The 16362-nt window shown below is 42.3% G+C and overlaps 1 protein-coding gene across 3 annotated transcripts in view; it reads right to left on the bottom strand.

Moving 5' to 3' along the window:
• Positions 1-16362, bottom strand: part of PXDN (peroxidasin) — a 67581-nt gene extending 51219 nt beyond the window's left edge. For 2 of the 3 annotated variants that reach the window (XM_048497945.1, XM_048497937.1), the window contains exon 1: positions 15576-15910. In XM_048497945.1, the coding sequence (XP_048353902.1) occupies positions 15576-15772 (197 nt within the window). In that variant the 5' untranslated portion in view covers positions 15773-15910. Of the gene's footprint in view, positions 1-15575; positions 15911-16276 lie in introns of those variants that run through there. The other variant, XM_048497952.1, reaches the window with a different exon arrangement.

Consider the following 16362-nt stretch of genomic DNA (forward strand, 5'->3'; position numbering starts at 1 on the left):
AGATCCAATCCAATACCACAACATTAATCATTTTTCCTGGTTGTTACGAATAAACCTTATATTCTTGCTACTGCTATCCTATAGAAAAACAAAGTTCCATGTTTTCTTTCCAGAGAGCTGTTTATATGTCCCAACAGATAAGCCTTGGGTTTCATTGTATATTAGTCTTTAAAATCTTTTGGATTATTGTCTGTATTGACTTCCAAAACTCTTTATCTTTTCCACAAGTCTATCAAAAGAAATAAAATATCCCCTCCCTATTGATGTTCATAAAGTAATCAATGCTACTGATATACAGTGGCAACAAATTCCACCATTTAATTATTCACTAAGAATGATGCAAAGCAAAAAAAAATGATCTGCCTACATACAGAAATATGGTTTATCTATAGTGGTCAAGTATTGGTGCACTACAGTCCATCATGTCAGGCTAAATGTGAGATATGAAACACAGACAAACCGCAGTGCTTATACTCAGTCTATGTCACTTTTGCTAACATTATTTAAATAACATTAGCAAAAATTAAGTGTATTTTCATCTGAATCACATTTTCCAGAAAAGTTTCCCTGAATGCCAACATCACTACTCATTAAGTGAAGTACTTCCTTTGTTCTTCTGAAACCTATTGCCCATCAACGTCTCAGATGTCCCCAAAACTAGCATTACTGAAGTTAGAAACAGTTATCCCTGACCACTTTCTCTAACCCTTGCATAAACCTCCAAACTACGTGCATAAGTTTATAAGCTCCAAACCATAGTTTGCAACCATTCTTAGAAGAGGGTACTACAGTTAGCATCAACAGCAAAGGATCAGTAACGTTAAACACAGATCACATCATGTGTGCGTGCCTGAGAAGAAGGGTGAGAAATAAGGGAAAGAGCATGTGAGCGATTGGGCTGTACCATGTTTGGGCTCCACCATGTCTGCACAGAGTGCAAGGTATCAAAAAGTATTTTCCTTGTATCTTCTCTTATTTGGAACATAGAAGTAGTGCATCTTTGCTTCCATCTGGTGTCACTTGATCTCACTGCCTTTATAATTAATACACTATCCACAGTTTTGAGTTTGTGCCGTTCACATCCAACGTATTTCAAGACTGTGAAAGATCTGGTTGATTTAGCAATAGCAGCCTTGCTCAGACACAACTTCAACCCAATACAGATGACAAATATTGAGAAAGAAGAGTCAATTCCGGACAAAAACACCCAAGAAAACTAAGGGAGGGAAAGAATTTGTCATTCATGTTAGCAAAGAATTCTTTGGGGTTTTCTTTCCTGTTACGAAAACAGGACACAGGTGCAAACAAATAAACACAGACTTCACATATAATAGCATGAGTTTGGTGTTGTATTGGAGAATAATGCCTGCCAAAATTTCAAACGCCTGTAAAACACAGCGTATGTTTGCCAGGAGAACTGTCTTTGGAACCCTTCTCAATCCTCCTCTGCCTTTAACTATGCATCTTTGGCCTCTTTCCCCAGCTCTTCAAACTCACATTGGGAGGTTTCAATTTTTTTGTACTGTGGCAGGAGTTTCAATAGGCACCAGTAAAGATTTTCAATTCCTTTTCATCCTCAACTCTTCAGCCTTCTTGCAATATATTCAGGAAAGACATGACTGGAGGCAGTTTGACACCCCTGCTCTAAAAGAACAGCTCAAAAGACTTACTGCATGTCAGAGGTTCACTGGGCAACAGGAGAAGGCTTAGCAAAAGCTGAAGCTGTCACTGGTTGGTTTGTTACAAGCTCCACCCAAAGACAGTTTTGCAACTAGATCACGTTATACGAATGAAGAAGAAGAAGAAGAAGGAGGAGGAGGAGGAGGAGGAGGAGGAGGAGGAGGAGGAGTTTGGATTCATATCCCCCCCTTTCTCTCCTGCAGGAGACTCAAAGGGGCTTACAATCTCCTATCTCCTTGCCCTTCCCCCCTCACAACAAACACCCTGTAAGGTAGATGGGGCTGAGAGAGCTCTGAGAAGCTGTGACTAGCCCAAGGTCACCCAGATGGCATCAGCATGGTGGCCTGACTACTTTCATTACATAGTGTTGCCAGAGAAGCTGGTCCCATTGCAGTCAACTGCTGACATTATTATACAGGCAGCCTGTCTGCAATGTACTTTCGATCACTCTTTGCTAAGCTTCTATTTGACCACAGAACTTTTTAAAAAATTTCAAGCAGGTTTTTAAATAGATACTCAAGTTTTAGCGGTTAGAAAAGGTCTCCATTAGATCAGCACTGAAGTTTTTGTAAGTTTGCCCTCCCACCCGAAGTTGTCCCCCCCCCTTACAAATTACTTCACTGGCAAATAAAGCATTTTTTAAGAGAGTGGGTTTCATGAACTTATTCACATGGTTGCTACTAAGAGTGCCAAAGATCTTATTCACTGTTGATTACACCAAGATAATGAAGGGAAGTTAAAAGACTGAAAAAAAGATGTCATGCCTACAACTATAACCTATTCAGGGGTGGTCATCAGAAGGTGAAAGAGATGACTGATGAAGTTTCTCCCATAGTATAGGTTGTTCACGTGGCCTCCCAGTCCTCCACGAGGACCCAAGCAGCTTTGGCAGGTGAGGACAGGGGAAAGGGGAATATCTCTTCTTCCAATTCCTTCCATGCATTCATCAACTGGATCCAACTCAAATGGTGAGGAATACCAGTCACCACGCTACTGTACTATTTCAGACAACAGATAAAAGAGTCACAGGCCCCTTCCGCACACGCAAAATAATGCGTTTTCAAACCACTTTCACAACTGTTTGCAAGTGGATTTTGCCATTCCGCACAGCTTCAAAGAGCACTGAAAGCAGTTTGAAAGTGCATTATTCTGCATGTGCGAAAGGGGCCCCAGGTTTGAAAGTTTGCCTATCTAAGCTTTATCCTGCACAGAGATATTACAAGCGTAAACGGTCTAGCCTAGGTACCACCATGGTGTGCAACTTTCCATGTACATGAAACAGTTTTGATTTTTAACATAAGGAACATGTAGTCTTACCATCTGTAATAAGAAGTGGTACAGTACAGGATCATACCACATGTGAGAGAGGTATGTTTGGATCATACTTAAAAAGCAACCAAAGTAAGAAGGAGTAAATGTTATGTAGCGGATGTACTGTATTATGTTACATTTATTAGAGAGCTACTCATACAGCCGGCACGTTGTAATAAATTCATTAAAAGCAGATTAGTATTTACTGGAATCAATTGCAAGTTTTGACCCCTACACAAATGTTCTTGTGATAATCCATTAGGACTGTGTAAAAGGATGTAAGATTCTTTGCAGATTGAAATGTACAAGCAAGCAAAGAAGCAAGGACATTATTGAGGCTCTTTCTGCACAGCACAAATAAGATGTCCTTAGGACATTTTTAAAAGAATGGTCTTTGCTTTTTCTTTCTGCACAGCACATGTAAAACGTTGTTAGAACATTTTAAAAAAGAACCCTCTTGGCTTTTTTGTCCACAAAGCAAACACTTTATTTTTCCCCCCTCCCCGTTAGAGCACTTACTTTCATTTTCGCTGCAACTCTTGCACCCGCCATTTTCTGCCGCTTGCGTCTCCCTGGCGCTGCCATTTGCTGCATTTATTTCCCACAGAGGTTTCCTCTGCTAGCAGCTCATCCACTTGCGATTTCCTTGTAAAAAGTTCATGAATAAAGTTTGTTTTCTCTGGGGATCCCGTGCATTTTTCATTTTTTTTTGTTTTTGTTTAGAGGGAGGTGTCTTTATTGCTACACAGACACCCTCTGAGAATTGTAGCCGCTCAGAGGACTGGCCTACTACCCATTAAGGAGGATTAGGTAGACCAGTCCTCTGAGCACCTGAGATTCTCAGATGGTGTCGGCCTAAGTACAAAGACACCTCCCTCTAAACAAAAAAGGGACAACAACTACACACGCGTGGGATTGCCAGAGGAAGCAAACTTTTTACAAGGAAATAGCCAGTGGATGAGCTGCAAGCAGAGGAAACCAAATGCAGCAAATGGCAGCAGCAAATGGCAGAAAATGGCAAGCGCAAACTGCAGCAAAAATGAAAGTGCTCAAACGGGGGTGGGGGGGGGGGAGGCAGGGAAAATAAAATGTCTCCTAAATTCCACAGTTCCGCACAACAAGCAGGAAACATCTTGCAGGCAGCTTAAAGAGAAAGGGTGCACATTAAGCGACTTTTTAAAAAGATGCCTTTAGATGAAATAGGGCGTCCTGAAGACGTCTTGGGGGAAAAGCTGTGTGTAGTTCCCCCCCATGCCGCTCTTTTTCACGCCCCCATGATGTCTTATTTTTGCTGGGCAGAATGGGCTTTTGCATTTAGCCAGGAAAGGCACTGGTGGCATGAGGACAGCAGCAAAATCCTGTTCTATTATCAGTTTCTAATTTATTACATTGTGTACATCAAATGAAACTCGGTGTGGTCCAAATGCAGTAATAGGCTGCATTTGGCTGTGCCACAGGAATCAGGGCAATAAGTAAACAAATGAACCAGTGTAGTGTTGTTGCCACTGCTGCTCGGGTAACATTAAGTGATTTCAGATCAGGCAACATAATGAGGCGCAGGAAGCCGGTGTTCTTCAAAGCAAAGTATTTTATTTGGAAGTAGTTGCTACAGCTCAGGCAGGGGAATCGCACTTTCGTAGCCAAGCGCTAGAACTTTTATACACCAACATCAAAAGGGGCAAGGGGGCAGGTAAGAGGGCAGGTAAGGGGGCAGTTCCCTTACCGTACAACAATACAGAAACATCAACACATAAAAGAAAAGATACAGTTACAACTTTGTGAATGGGACCATGAAATCTTGCTGTCAGGCCTCTTCCCGCGAGACTTTATGCTAGTGCTGAAATGGATAGCGGAGAGAGTCCATCCATAAAACTGGGTGAGCCTGTTTAATGCACCCAGGAATCTGGTTATCAGATGGGCTGCTTCCTTGAGTTATGACCTGAGGCTCCCGCGCCTCAGTCCCGCAACAAAAGAAAGTTCAATTGGTCCAATGGTGATCTTGGCACGTTCTTCAATGGCTGGAATATCTGGGGTGCCGTTATCAGATTCAATTTGTAAATCCAAAGGGGTCTTTGTTTTTGCTAGAGAGATCTACCGGGTGTTGGCCCAAACTGAATTTCCAAGGCTAGCTTCCTTGACTCTTAATATCAACTGTTACAAGATTTTGCTTTTACCCATAGATACAAATATTTAAAATAACATTTCTAAACTTAAACATTAGAGAAAACCTTAAAGAACCTCCAACACAGTACAAGCACATGTTCCTATAAGCAAGAGTATCCTAAATGAACAGTAACAAACCCTTTAATTAACTAAAGTGTAATCCTAAACATTGGGCAGCTAATAAATTCAACATTGAGGGGGCTTACATTAAATCTTAAAAGGGACAAAGGCAAGAAGGAGACCATGTGAAATACCAGCACATTTGTATATACATGTTCTTTCCAAGCCTTGTAGAGGCTTTTGGACAACACTGGCCTCTTTGCTCTGATCCTTAGCCAGTGTAGTTCGGTGGCAGGCTCAGGAAAATATTTTTCCTATTTTCCTGGCGGTAACCGTGTTGGGGTTAAGAGTGTCATACTAGTATCTGAAAGATCCAGGTTTGAATCCCCACTTGTGCCATGGAAGTTCACTAGGCGACCCCGGGCCAATCATACTTTCTGAACCTACCTCACAGGGTTATTGTGAGGATGAAACAGAAGAGAATGATTGAAGCTGCTTGAGTCCCAATGAGCAGCAAGCTGTGATATAAATGTATTAAATAAATAATAAAGTTTTTCTCCAACATCTAAACTAGCAAACAAATGAAGGTCCAACACTTCCAAGCCTAAAACCTTAGTATGAGCATATACAATTAGTGTTATAAGCTCCTCCCCCATCCTCTCCAAAATTACTCGTGATCAGATAGGGCAGGATATATTCATCATCATCTGGGTAAGAAGTCCTACAGCACAGCTATCTTATGCTAGAAAATATAAGAAGCCTACTGAATCAAACCTACAAGTTCAGAATCCTGCTTCCAATAATGGTGAGCCAGACACTTCCTTGAAGTCTGCAAGCAGAGAATGACAATAAACCCTCTTTTACCACCCAGCATCTTTCTACTCCAAAGTCGACAGCTTAACTGGTTCCATTTGGCTATCATGGCAAAAAAAAGACAGAGAGAGAGACTGATCACCCTTATTTTCTACCCCTTTAAAAGCAAACTAGACCATCTTGCAGTAGTGAATTTAAGGGGTTTCTTGTGTATTTGAAGTAATTTCTTCTCGCTGCCTTGAATCTACTGCCAATCAATTCTACTGGGTAACTAAGTTCTGACACTGTATGAAATGTCTACCTCGTATCTTGACAAAATTAATGCTATTATATATACATATATCAATCCCCTTCTAATCAACTTTCCCCCCCAAACTATAAAACATCACATATATTAAGATTTCCACATAGCCAACATATTGATTTCAATTTCTACATTTTCTAGTTTGACAGCAATCCTTTAATTTCAAATCCTTATTCCCATAATACTGAGGATGGAGTTCTCCATTGCTGCTATTCTCAAACTGGCTATTTTCACTGAGCCGTTGACTTCTTTCCTGGACAGCCACAGCCAGTTCAAATCCCAACCGTGCATTTATGAAATCTGGTGTTTTGGCCCCAATGAACATCACTGTACAGAACAGAAAGGAACAGCTAGTTCCTGCGTAGGAGTGTTCTTTTTTAAAAATCTTGACAACAATGACAGATCAATTTTCTTCTGTCCAAAAAATATGTCCCGACCTCAGGTTAAAACAGACCCCTGAGCAGCAAAACGATGCTGTTTATACACCCTTCACTAAAATATTGAGGTTTTTTAAAAAGTCTTCAATTTAGCCAATCACAGAATCTTTTCCATGCTGCAGGAGCAACATTGATGGCATAATCCTTTATGCGTTTGAAACAATATCCTAAAATCTACCTCTCTCTCAGTTGCCCCCATTCCTACCAATGTGATTTGAGCACATTTAAATGCTATTCAGTGACTTTTTCTGTTCTAGCAAACAGAGTGGTCAGTTTTAAAATTAAAGTGTTTCTGCCATTTACTTGGATGCAGCATTATGACAGAGGACTTGTTTTAACCAGACTTCACCCATATAACAGAAAACATGATTATATAACCATGATTTGTAGGATTCCTCTTCAGGTACAAGAAACATGAATTTTAACAACAATGAAAACACTGAATCACAGTTTAAGCGAACAATCCAATATGAGAACTGTTTATGAGTGTATGTGTATATATGTGTGTGCATATGTGTATATATATGCATGTATATGTATACATTGTGTGTGTGTGTGTGTGTGTGTGTGTGTGTGTAAGTGTAAATCCCACCCCCAATCCATTCACAATGTTTAGCCCCAGAAAATAGCCAGATGGAAAAGTTGACGGCTGCAAATTCCACAGCTGTGTCTGCTATTTCCAGAACTGCTTTATTTGCCTCCTGCATGCTTGTTAACAGTCTCAAGGCTATTAAATTCATGAGGTCTGAGTGCTTTCTTTTGATTAACAATTGCAACTCTGATAGTACTTAGTCTTCTGAATCCAAAACATACAACTCCCCCCCCCACACACACACACTATCAAATGCTATTCTTGTGCAACGAAACAGTCTTTGATAGAGCAGGATGTTGCAGCTGTGTAACACTGCACAATTTTTTGTATTGTTTGGATTTTTAAAACAGAGGGAGACACGACAGCTTCTGGATACTAAGGAAAGGAGTGAAGATTTCAAGAGCTTCTGGAGCACTGCCCAAGTGGTGAAGTGCAGTAGCTGAAGACAAGCTGTGCAAGTCATAGCCTGGGAGGACAACTTGTGTGTTTCTGATTCATTCTGTTTGAGTGATGGACAGAATGAAAGCGATATTATTCATGGAACAAGGCTTGGTGCTTGAACAACATGGAATTAAGATAATGCTGTGGCCTCACCACATAAAAGGAGATGCATTTTAAAAGGATTAAAAGACTTTCTCCTTGCTGAACCGGATGAAGAGGAAAAATACTCTTTCTAAACAGCTATTTAAAAATGCAGTTATTTTTATTCAAAGGAAACTAGAGGGTATTATTTGAAAGCTCATATTCTAGATTTACCAATATTTTATAAACCGGCATGGTGCAGTGGTTAGACATTATTGGACTAGACATGGGAAGACCAAAACAAGGCTCAAATCCCCCATAAGCCACAGAAGCTCAGTGCTGACGTTCAGTCAGTAACTCTCTTTCAGAACCAAGCTACACAAGATAGGCATCTTAATATTGGCCTTCAGACCTGTCATTTCAAAGATAAAGTTCCCACCCAGATATTCCTTGAAACTGCACGGGGGAGGAGGGTCTGCTCAGAACCACTGCAGTGTGAGTGGAGGAAAGGATCCTGCCCCCCCCTCCCCACACCAATTTTTCTGATACAGAACCTGGCTAGAGGTCATTATCTATTTATATAGCCCATGGCACCATTTCAGGTTGGGAAAAAGGTGCAGGGGAAAGGCAGACTCCCTACCTTACTGTATGCCGTGGTGGTGCCGACCAGAATCAGATGCCATAGGTGCAGTTTAAAAGAATTTTGGGGTGGGACTTCACTCTTAAAATGGCAGCACATCCCTAGGACAAACTCGGGACACTCATTAATGACGAATACCTGAGTTGAGACACAATCATGACTTTCTCTACATTGTTCTTCTGCACATGAAATAAATTACTGGCACATACGTATTAGAAGAAAACCCAGAGAGCTTTCCACAGAACTTTAGCAACTTGACACGAAAGCTTCATGAGGATCTTTCAATTTTTTCTGGATATCTGGCAGCCTCAAAAAATTTCTGATACAAGTGAGTGACATACTGGAGGAGGCAGCAACCACCGGATGACTGGCTTTGTTCTGCTCCAGAGCTAGAGTGTCTTAGGAAGCCTCTCTAGGCTGTCTTCCACACTGAGGGTTCTTCCCGGTGGAGCAGCACCAGGGTACTTTCTTCGCTGGCCCCACAAGCGCCTACTGAGGCCCCATCCCTCAGCCATACAACATGTTTAGGTGGCTACCCTAAGAACACTTTTCACTGGCTGGTTATTCAGTACTAGCGTTCCCTGACCTTGCCCTGCTTTAGCACGAAAAGTCGCACCAAATGTGCACTTGCTTTCCCTAGGGGAAGAGGAATATTGCCCCGATGCTCCTCCTCTCTCAGCGCACCGCAAACAGGAAGTGCGTCAAGAAGATTTCTTACCCCAATGCACTTCCTGTCCCACCACGTGCCTCTGCGTGGGTGGGTAATTGGCCACAGGCTCCAGTTAATAAAATGCAATTTGCTTCTAAGAAGCTCTGCTTATGAGTGTCCCTTGTGCAAGCTGATCGATGACACAAGCAGGACGGTGGCTGTCCTAGCTTCAGTCCCACCCACCTATATTTATCTATTAATGTTATTTATAGTCCTCCTTTCTCACTGGGACTCAAGGGAGATTTCCCAAAAAGTGTCAATATAATCAACAGTATGGGTTATTCAATAAACAATGAAATAGGATTTGGGTTGTAGAACTCATGATCAGGTGGACTGTGCTGTGCTGCAGCAGCCCAGCCCCACAGTACCTGTCCCCTATATTTTATAATAGAAATTATACATAGGGCGAAGAACTGTACAGCAAAACAATGTTATTATCTCTTGTAACCATGTCAGATACTTAAAAAGAAGCTTATTGTTATCATACTTAAAACGGTACTAAGTTGTGTTTCCATTTGGAGTAGGTCTTGTACTGCAGCAGAGCAAACATTACAGAAAGTTAACACAACATGAACTATACAAAGATCAGAGTTAAGAAGTTTCCAGCAGGAGCTCCATAACAGACACACTAAAACAGACAAATCTGTTCTGTATGGTTTTGTCATATATACTTGTACACACTATATTGGTGTTGTGCTTGGAACTCTCTGATTCTGGTTATCCATGTGTAGAAATAAGATATACTGCAACTATTCATTCTTCATTTGACTTCATTTGACAGGGAGCAGCAGTGGCATAGGAGGTTAAGAGCTCGTGTATCTAATCTGGAGGAACCGGGTTTGATTCCCAGCTCTGCCGCCTGAGCTGTGGAGGCTTATCTGGGGAATTCAGATTAGCCTGTACACTCCCACACATGCCAGCTGGGTGACCTTGGGCTAGTCACAGCTTCTCGGAGCTCTCTCAGCCCCACCTACCTCACAGGGTGTTTGTTGTGAGGGGAGAAGGGCAAGGAGATTGTAAGCCCCTTTGAGTCTCCTGCAGGAGAGAAAGGGGGGATATAAATCCAAACTCTTCCTCTTCTTCTTACACAGGTGTCAAACTCACGGCCCTCCAGATGATATGGACTACAGTTGCCATCATCCCCTGCCAGCATGGTGCTGGCAGGGGATGATGGGAACTGTAGTCCATAAAATCTGGGGGGCACGAGTTTGACACCTACTCTAAACCTATTTTAAATCAAGAGATCTGACCCTTTCATCCTCCTTAATGTTTGTGCTCAGAGGTCCATGACAAGACATCAAAAGTCCACTGAAAAGATCTTGGTTTTCACGTCACAAACAGAAATAGTTTCACGCCATACTCCTGTGATAGAGCTGGATTTTCAGCAGCGTTCATTTATAAATAAAAATATTTTTAGGGGCCAGAAAAATCAGAGGAGCAGAGTACATGATGGCAACCACAGAGTTCCTGCAGCTGTCAAGAAACAGTAACACTTCTCCAGTTTCCAAATCATTAGCTGCTGGATCTTAAACACTCATTCAATTTTCATTTCAAAGGAATCAGCTGGCTCTTAGCAACAGTAATAGCCTCACAGCAACAAGAATCCAAACCTGGCAACAGATGAGAATGAACACATCCCCTCCCCCAACATTTGAGACATTCCATTTTAGCTGAGCCAGCATTTGCTCTCCTACTGCTCTGTACTGCACTGGATTTTAGGCCCACAGTTAATATAAGTTATCCATAACCACTCTTTGTATTCCAAAAGGGCTCAGCAGTTGCAGGGTTGTGGTATCTCTCCACAAGAGAGAGAGAAGAAATCTCAGATGTGTTGGAAAGTCTGACATACTTTTCACTTTACTTCTGACATGGAGCTGATTGCAAATGGAACCATAAATGCAAAAAAAAAATAGTTTTATGAGGTAGAAGTTAGAGAATAATTGATCCCAATTTTGAAACGATGGTTCCTCCATATGCAAAGTAACTAAGTAGCTGTTTATGCTAAAGCAAGAACAAAAACCATAGAATCACCTAACATGTTATGTTCAGAGTTTTGCTGATCCTTATATCAGGAGTAAATGTTGCCTGACATGTCTGAACGGTCTAACACAGTGGTGGCGAACCTATGGCACTCCAGATATTCATGGCCAATTGCCCATGCTGGCAGGGGCTGATGGGAATTGTAGTCCATGTTAGACCAGTGGTGGCGAACCTATGGTGTACCCCATAAGTAGCTAGCACTCAAGTCAACAAAAAATAATGGAATGAAGTTTCTCATCCCTGTGATTTCAACCTAAATTTGGAGTGTCATAGGTTCGCCACCACTGGTCTAACATAAAAGAAATACACTGGTAGATTGTAGAGGTGATCATGGCGGGGATATGATGATAATAACTTCATCCCTGTGCATTCTAAAAGGATTTAATCTGGCATCCTCATAACCATACATACTTAGAACTCGCTAGTAAATTTTTATATTGGGTTCACAAATGTCAGGCAACGTGAAAGAATGGCTTTATTCTTCATCATTTATTTTAAGGGTTATTACTGTTCCTTCCCCCCCACTCCTCCCACCAAAAAAAAGATGATCCAGACCAGCAAACAAAGTCTGCAAGATATAAAAATTCAATAAAAATATACGGTATGTATCAATTATATTTAAAACCAACACTTACAAAATACCAGCATTATAAAAACATCATAAAACTAATAATCATAATCTGTAAAGAGCTTCTTTAAAAGTATCCACTTAAAAAAGTATTTACTTTTAAAAGGTATTAACTTTTCACTTATAATTTTATAGGTTTGAAGTGAGGGTCCAATTCCAATGTATTCTTTCCTATGTGTTCTTTCCTATGATACACAATCCTGCACTGTATCTATTTATACATAGATGACACAGTATAGAAGAAAAAGACTAAGATGGCAGCTTCGTTATTCAATTTTCTCACACTGATGTATTAACCCTACTGTAAACACAACAGGAACTTTCAGAACAACGGAACCAGAGGAAGTGTCCACTGAAAGAGTTGGCAGAGCAGCTCTTCGCCCATCTTCCCTTTCTTCAACTTGCTAGTCATTTGTCCCAAATCTCCTCTCTAACTACTGAGAGAGCTTCACAAGAAAAATGTGCCCCAGAACAGTGGGTTGCAATGACCAGAGGGTATCAGATAAAAATCAGTTTTCTGCCCCCTTCCACTTCCAGTTATAGACAGTGAAGGAACAAGGGGAGGTGACTGGATGGATACCATTCCTCTTTGTCACTGCATCACTTCATCCTGTGCTGAGGAAGGAGAAAGCGAAGTTCTACCAACTCCTTTTCTGGGATCCAACCCAACACATTGCTCGTGCTGTCCCTGTTTCTAAGGATGGGGATGACCATCCTATCTAGGATGCAGAATGGGCTTACCAAAGTCATAACCTTCCCCATGCAGGTGAAGAAGTGGTTAGAGGGATCCAATCCTTTTTTAGATACACTAAGACCACGCGCAACCACAAGCCCAGACCTATAGAATATTTACAGACAAGAAAAATAGCATTTTACATTTCTGAATAACATGCAGAATGGAAACAAAATAAACACCAAATGAGAAGGATCCTGTCACATGCTACCTCAATAACCTCTGAACATCATTGTACTGTACCAAGGGAATATTATGTGGCTATTCTCTCTTGCTGTAGACTACAGTTAACTAAAATGTGGAGACACCACTGGATTTTGCAACTTAGAAAAGCTAATTAATTTTTATTAAGAAGTACAGAGCAACTCCTTCCCTAAAGCAGCCATTTCTGTACTTCAATCTTTTTAAAGACTAAGCCACATGATCCAGACCACACAACACACATCACGATAGTTCCTGAGAACTGAAATCAATCAGCCAAACTATAAATCAGCCAAAATGGGGGTCACAGGAATCACTGGGAGGAAACTCTACTCTCATGCCAATTATAGAACCATTTTACTTACTAAAATACAACAGGCAATACAAAATGCAACATCCACAAAGTTTTAGCAGGGTTAATATTTTACATTCATAATATTAATATCCATTCAAATCTTCAGAAATATGTTTGCATTACTGAGAACTACAACATGAACCCACATTCAGGGTTGTACACAAGAGGTAATAATAGGAAATGGCACAATGAATATTTATCAGCATACTTTATGAACATACTTTATTTCAAATGCAACAAACATTAACCATCCTCTTCCTCTGTGCAAGTAAGTGAATTTTTTACAACTTCTGATGGATCAATGGTACATCAAGTCAAAGTTAAAGGTAAAGAAACATTTTTCGTAGTATGTAGAATCTGAGACATTACTGAGGGCCTTGAAAAGTCCATGCCTCATATATTCTACTCTCACCCACACAGAATTCTAAAATTAAAGTTGTGATTCTAAGAACGTTTACATGGAAGCAAGTTCCATTAACTTCCAGTGGATTTACTTCTCAGTAACCCTACTGAGCCTCATAATGTCCCCCTCATGAAGTCAGCGGAACTGTTGACATACTTGAAGAACATGAGCACCACAAATATATCAGAGATATAAATTTGTACAGGTTTTCTTACTAAAAAATGGAGAGGTGAAAGGTTCTCTTCTTTTAAAAAAATAGTGCTGAAAGACAGACTTTAGAAAGTTCAAGGCACCTGGTTGCATGAACTTTTAAGTGTAAATCCAGCCTTACACAGGGCTGGCTTCTTTAAGTTTTTAGGCAGACTTCTAGGAATTTGGACATCCCCCCCCCTCCCCCCAGACCAGGGGTAGGGAACCTGCGGCTCTCCAGATGTTCAGGAACTACAATTCCCATCAGCCTCTGTCAGCATGGCCAATTGGCCATGCTGGTAGGGGCTGATGGGAATTGTAGTTCCTGAACATCTGGAGAGCCGCAGGTTCCCTACCCCTGCCCCAGACTCTTCAAAATATCCTTCAGCAGCTCTTCCTGTGACAATACTGGATCACAATACTTCAAGCATGTGCAATATTGCAACTATGTAAAAGTATTTCCAAGTGTAAAATCCCAGCAGGTACTTATGTAAAGATTCTCCATGAGTAAACATACCTTGGTACTGTTCACATCTACAAGAATAAGGACAAACAGGTGTTGGGATTATGCATCCTTTGGCACATGAGAGAATTACACCTAACACTGAGTCCTTGCTTTACTTCTACAGACCAGGTAAATAGAAATCAAGGTAGCATACAGTTTCAGATCACAAAGGAACTGATGTGCTTACCACCCAAGGGCTTGAGCCTAGCTTAAATTTGTGCACTGTAAGACTTCTGCTCAATGTGCATACTTTCAGTGATGTCACTGTGGCTCACATTCTGTAACATTAAGCATGTGCATACATCTTTACAAGATCAGGGGCTTATATTCTACTGGCATAATTCAACACAGGCACTCCATTGTATATTTTATGGCTACAAAAGTTAAACAAAGGGGAAATTATCCCCAAATGACCTCTCTTTTCTTATGAAGAATGCCACACCTAAAGTAGCTAATAAGGGCCCTATTTAAAAGCCTCTCTGAAGTGGTTGCAGTTAAAGGGGATGGGGGGGATCAAATTCATGCACAAAACATCCAGGAACCCGCAATTTCCAATCCAAAATTTACACTAGCTGCCTAAACGCAACAAGAGAAGAACCAAAATAGAAACACTGGCCCACAACCATTCTGAACATATTCCCCAACACCTTTAAACAGTCCTGGAAACTGAGAAGAGAAGAATGAATGGAAAGCTGCTATAACAAAGAGGCCAGGGTAGACCAGCCAGTCGGAAAAGCCACAGAGCTTATGCTACTGGTTACATTCCTAAAGAGGACAAAGCCACACAGAGGTCTTGAAGGTGTGGGGCACTCAGCAGAAAACAAAGAAATCTCACTGGAAGGCTTTGCAGTAAGAGCTCTAAATGAGCACAGACTGAAATGTTTGGGAGTAAACCACAAGCAGGATTATTTTTAAACACACACACACACAAATATATATCTGAGTCATTTTTTTCCCAAATCTTGTCTGAATTCCGTGGATTTAAAATCTACTCACGCCCTACTTCGTAATTAAACTCTATCCAAGCCATCCAGCTTAACAAGTTTGTGGATCGCAGCCAGCTGGCTGCGAATGGCTTGGACAGAGCCGTAGCTTGCAGACCCAAACACACCCACTAAATTTAGTGGTGGTGCTAACAAAAGAAACTCTTGCAAGGGGACCCACCCAAATACGCAGACAAAGGCGCGCCTCGCCAGGTCTCACTCCCTTTCGCCATGGCCAGGTATTCCCCCCCGCTCCCCGTCCCGGTCATCTGAGGCTGCTGTGGCTCCCTCCCCGAGGCCCACTTACAGGATGGTGGTCTGCGGCGCCACGGCGGGGACGCTCTCCAGCATGAGGTGCATGCAGCGCACCGTGGTGCGGAAGCAGAGGCAGCGGCTGGGGCACCACACGCTCCCCCGCTGCGGCTGCAGGGAAGCCAAGGGGAAGAGGCTCGAGCTCCACAGCAGCACCCCGAAGCAAAGCCCGGACAAAGCGGCGCGTGCCATGCCGCCGACAGCTCCGGGAATGCGGGGTGCGGGGAACCCCCTGCACTGGGCAGACGGAGTAGTTGCAGCAGCTGCAAATCTCGGCTCCCCGACTTCAGCGCTTGCTCCGGGGGCTGCAGCGGCGAGCCCGTCCCAGGCGCAGGCTTGGAGGGGTGGAGAGTGAATGAGGGGGTGGGCGACAAGGACCGCCCAACCAGCAGCAGCAGCAGCAGCGGCACTCCGGAGCAAGTCACGGCTCCAGGGGGAGGGACGGAGTCCTGCTGAGGAAATGGCTAATTTTCCCGCCAGCTGGGGAGAGGGAGAAAACAGAAAGCCTCTCGTCTGCCTGCCCTTTCTGGCTCACACCGGGCTGAGGGAAAGGGGGTGGCTGGCGAAGGATATTGATGTGTCTAGGAGAACAGCTGAAATTCACACTCTTGAAAGAATAAAACCGTGTATTTGCAGTTGACATTTTTTCCCCTCAAAAGATGACACCGCAATATCTCCATTTAGCTCAACACTCACCCCAAAGGCTTTTGAATGCCCCGCCTTTCTGGTGCCTCTGGTGCTTTGTTCAGACGAAAGGACGCTCGCTTTCTAGGGAAAAAGTA

The sequence above is a fragment of the Sphaerodactylus townsendi genome, linkage group LG01, assembly GCF_021028975.2.
Source record: "Sphaerodactylus townsendi isolate TG3544 linkage group LG01, MPM_Stown_v2.3, whole genome shotgun sequence".
Lineage (NCBI taxonomy): Eukaryota > Metazoa > Chordata > Lepidosauria > Squamata > Sphaerodactylidae > Sphaerodactylus > Sphaerodactylus townsendi.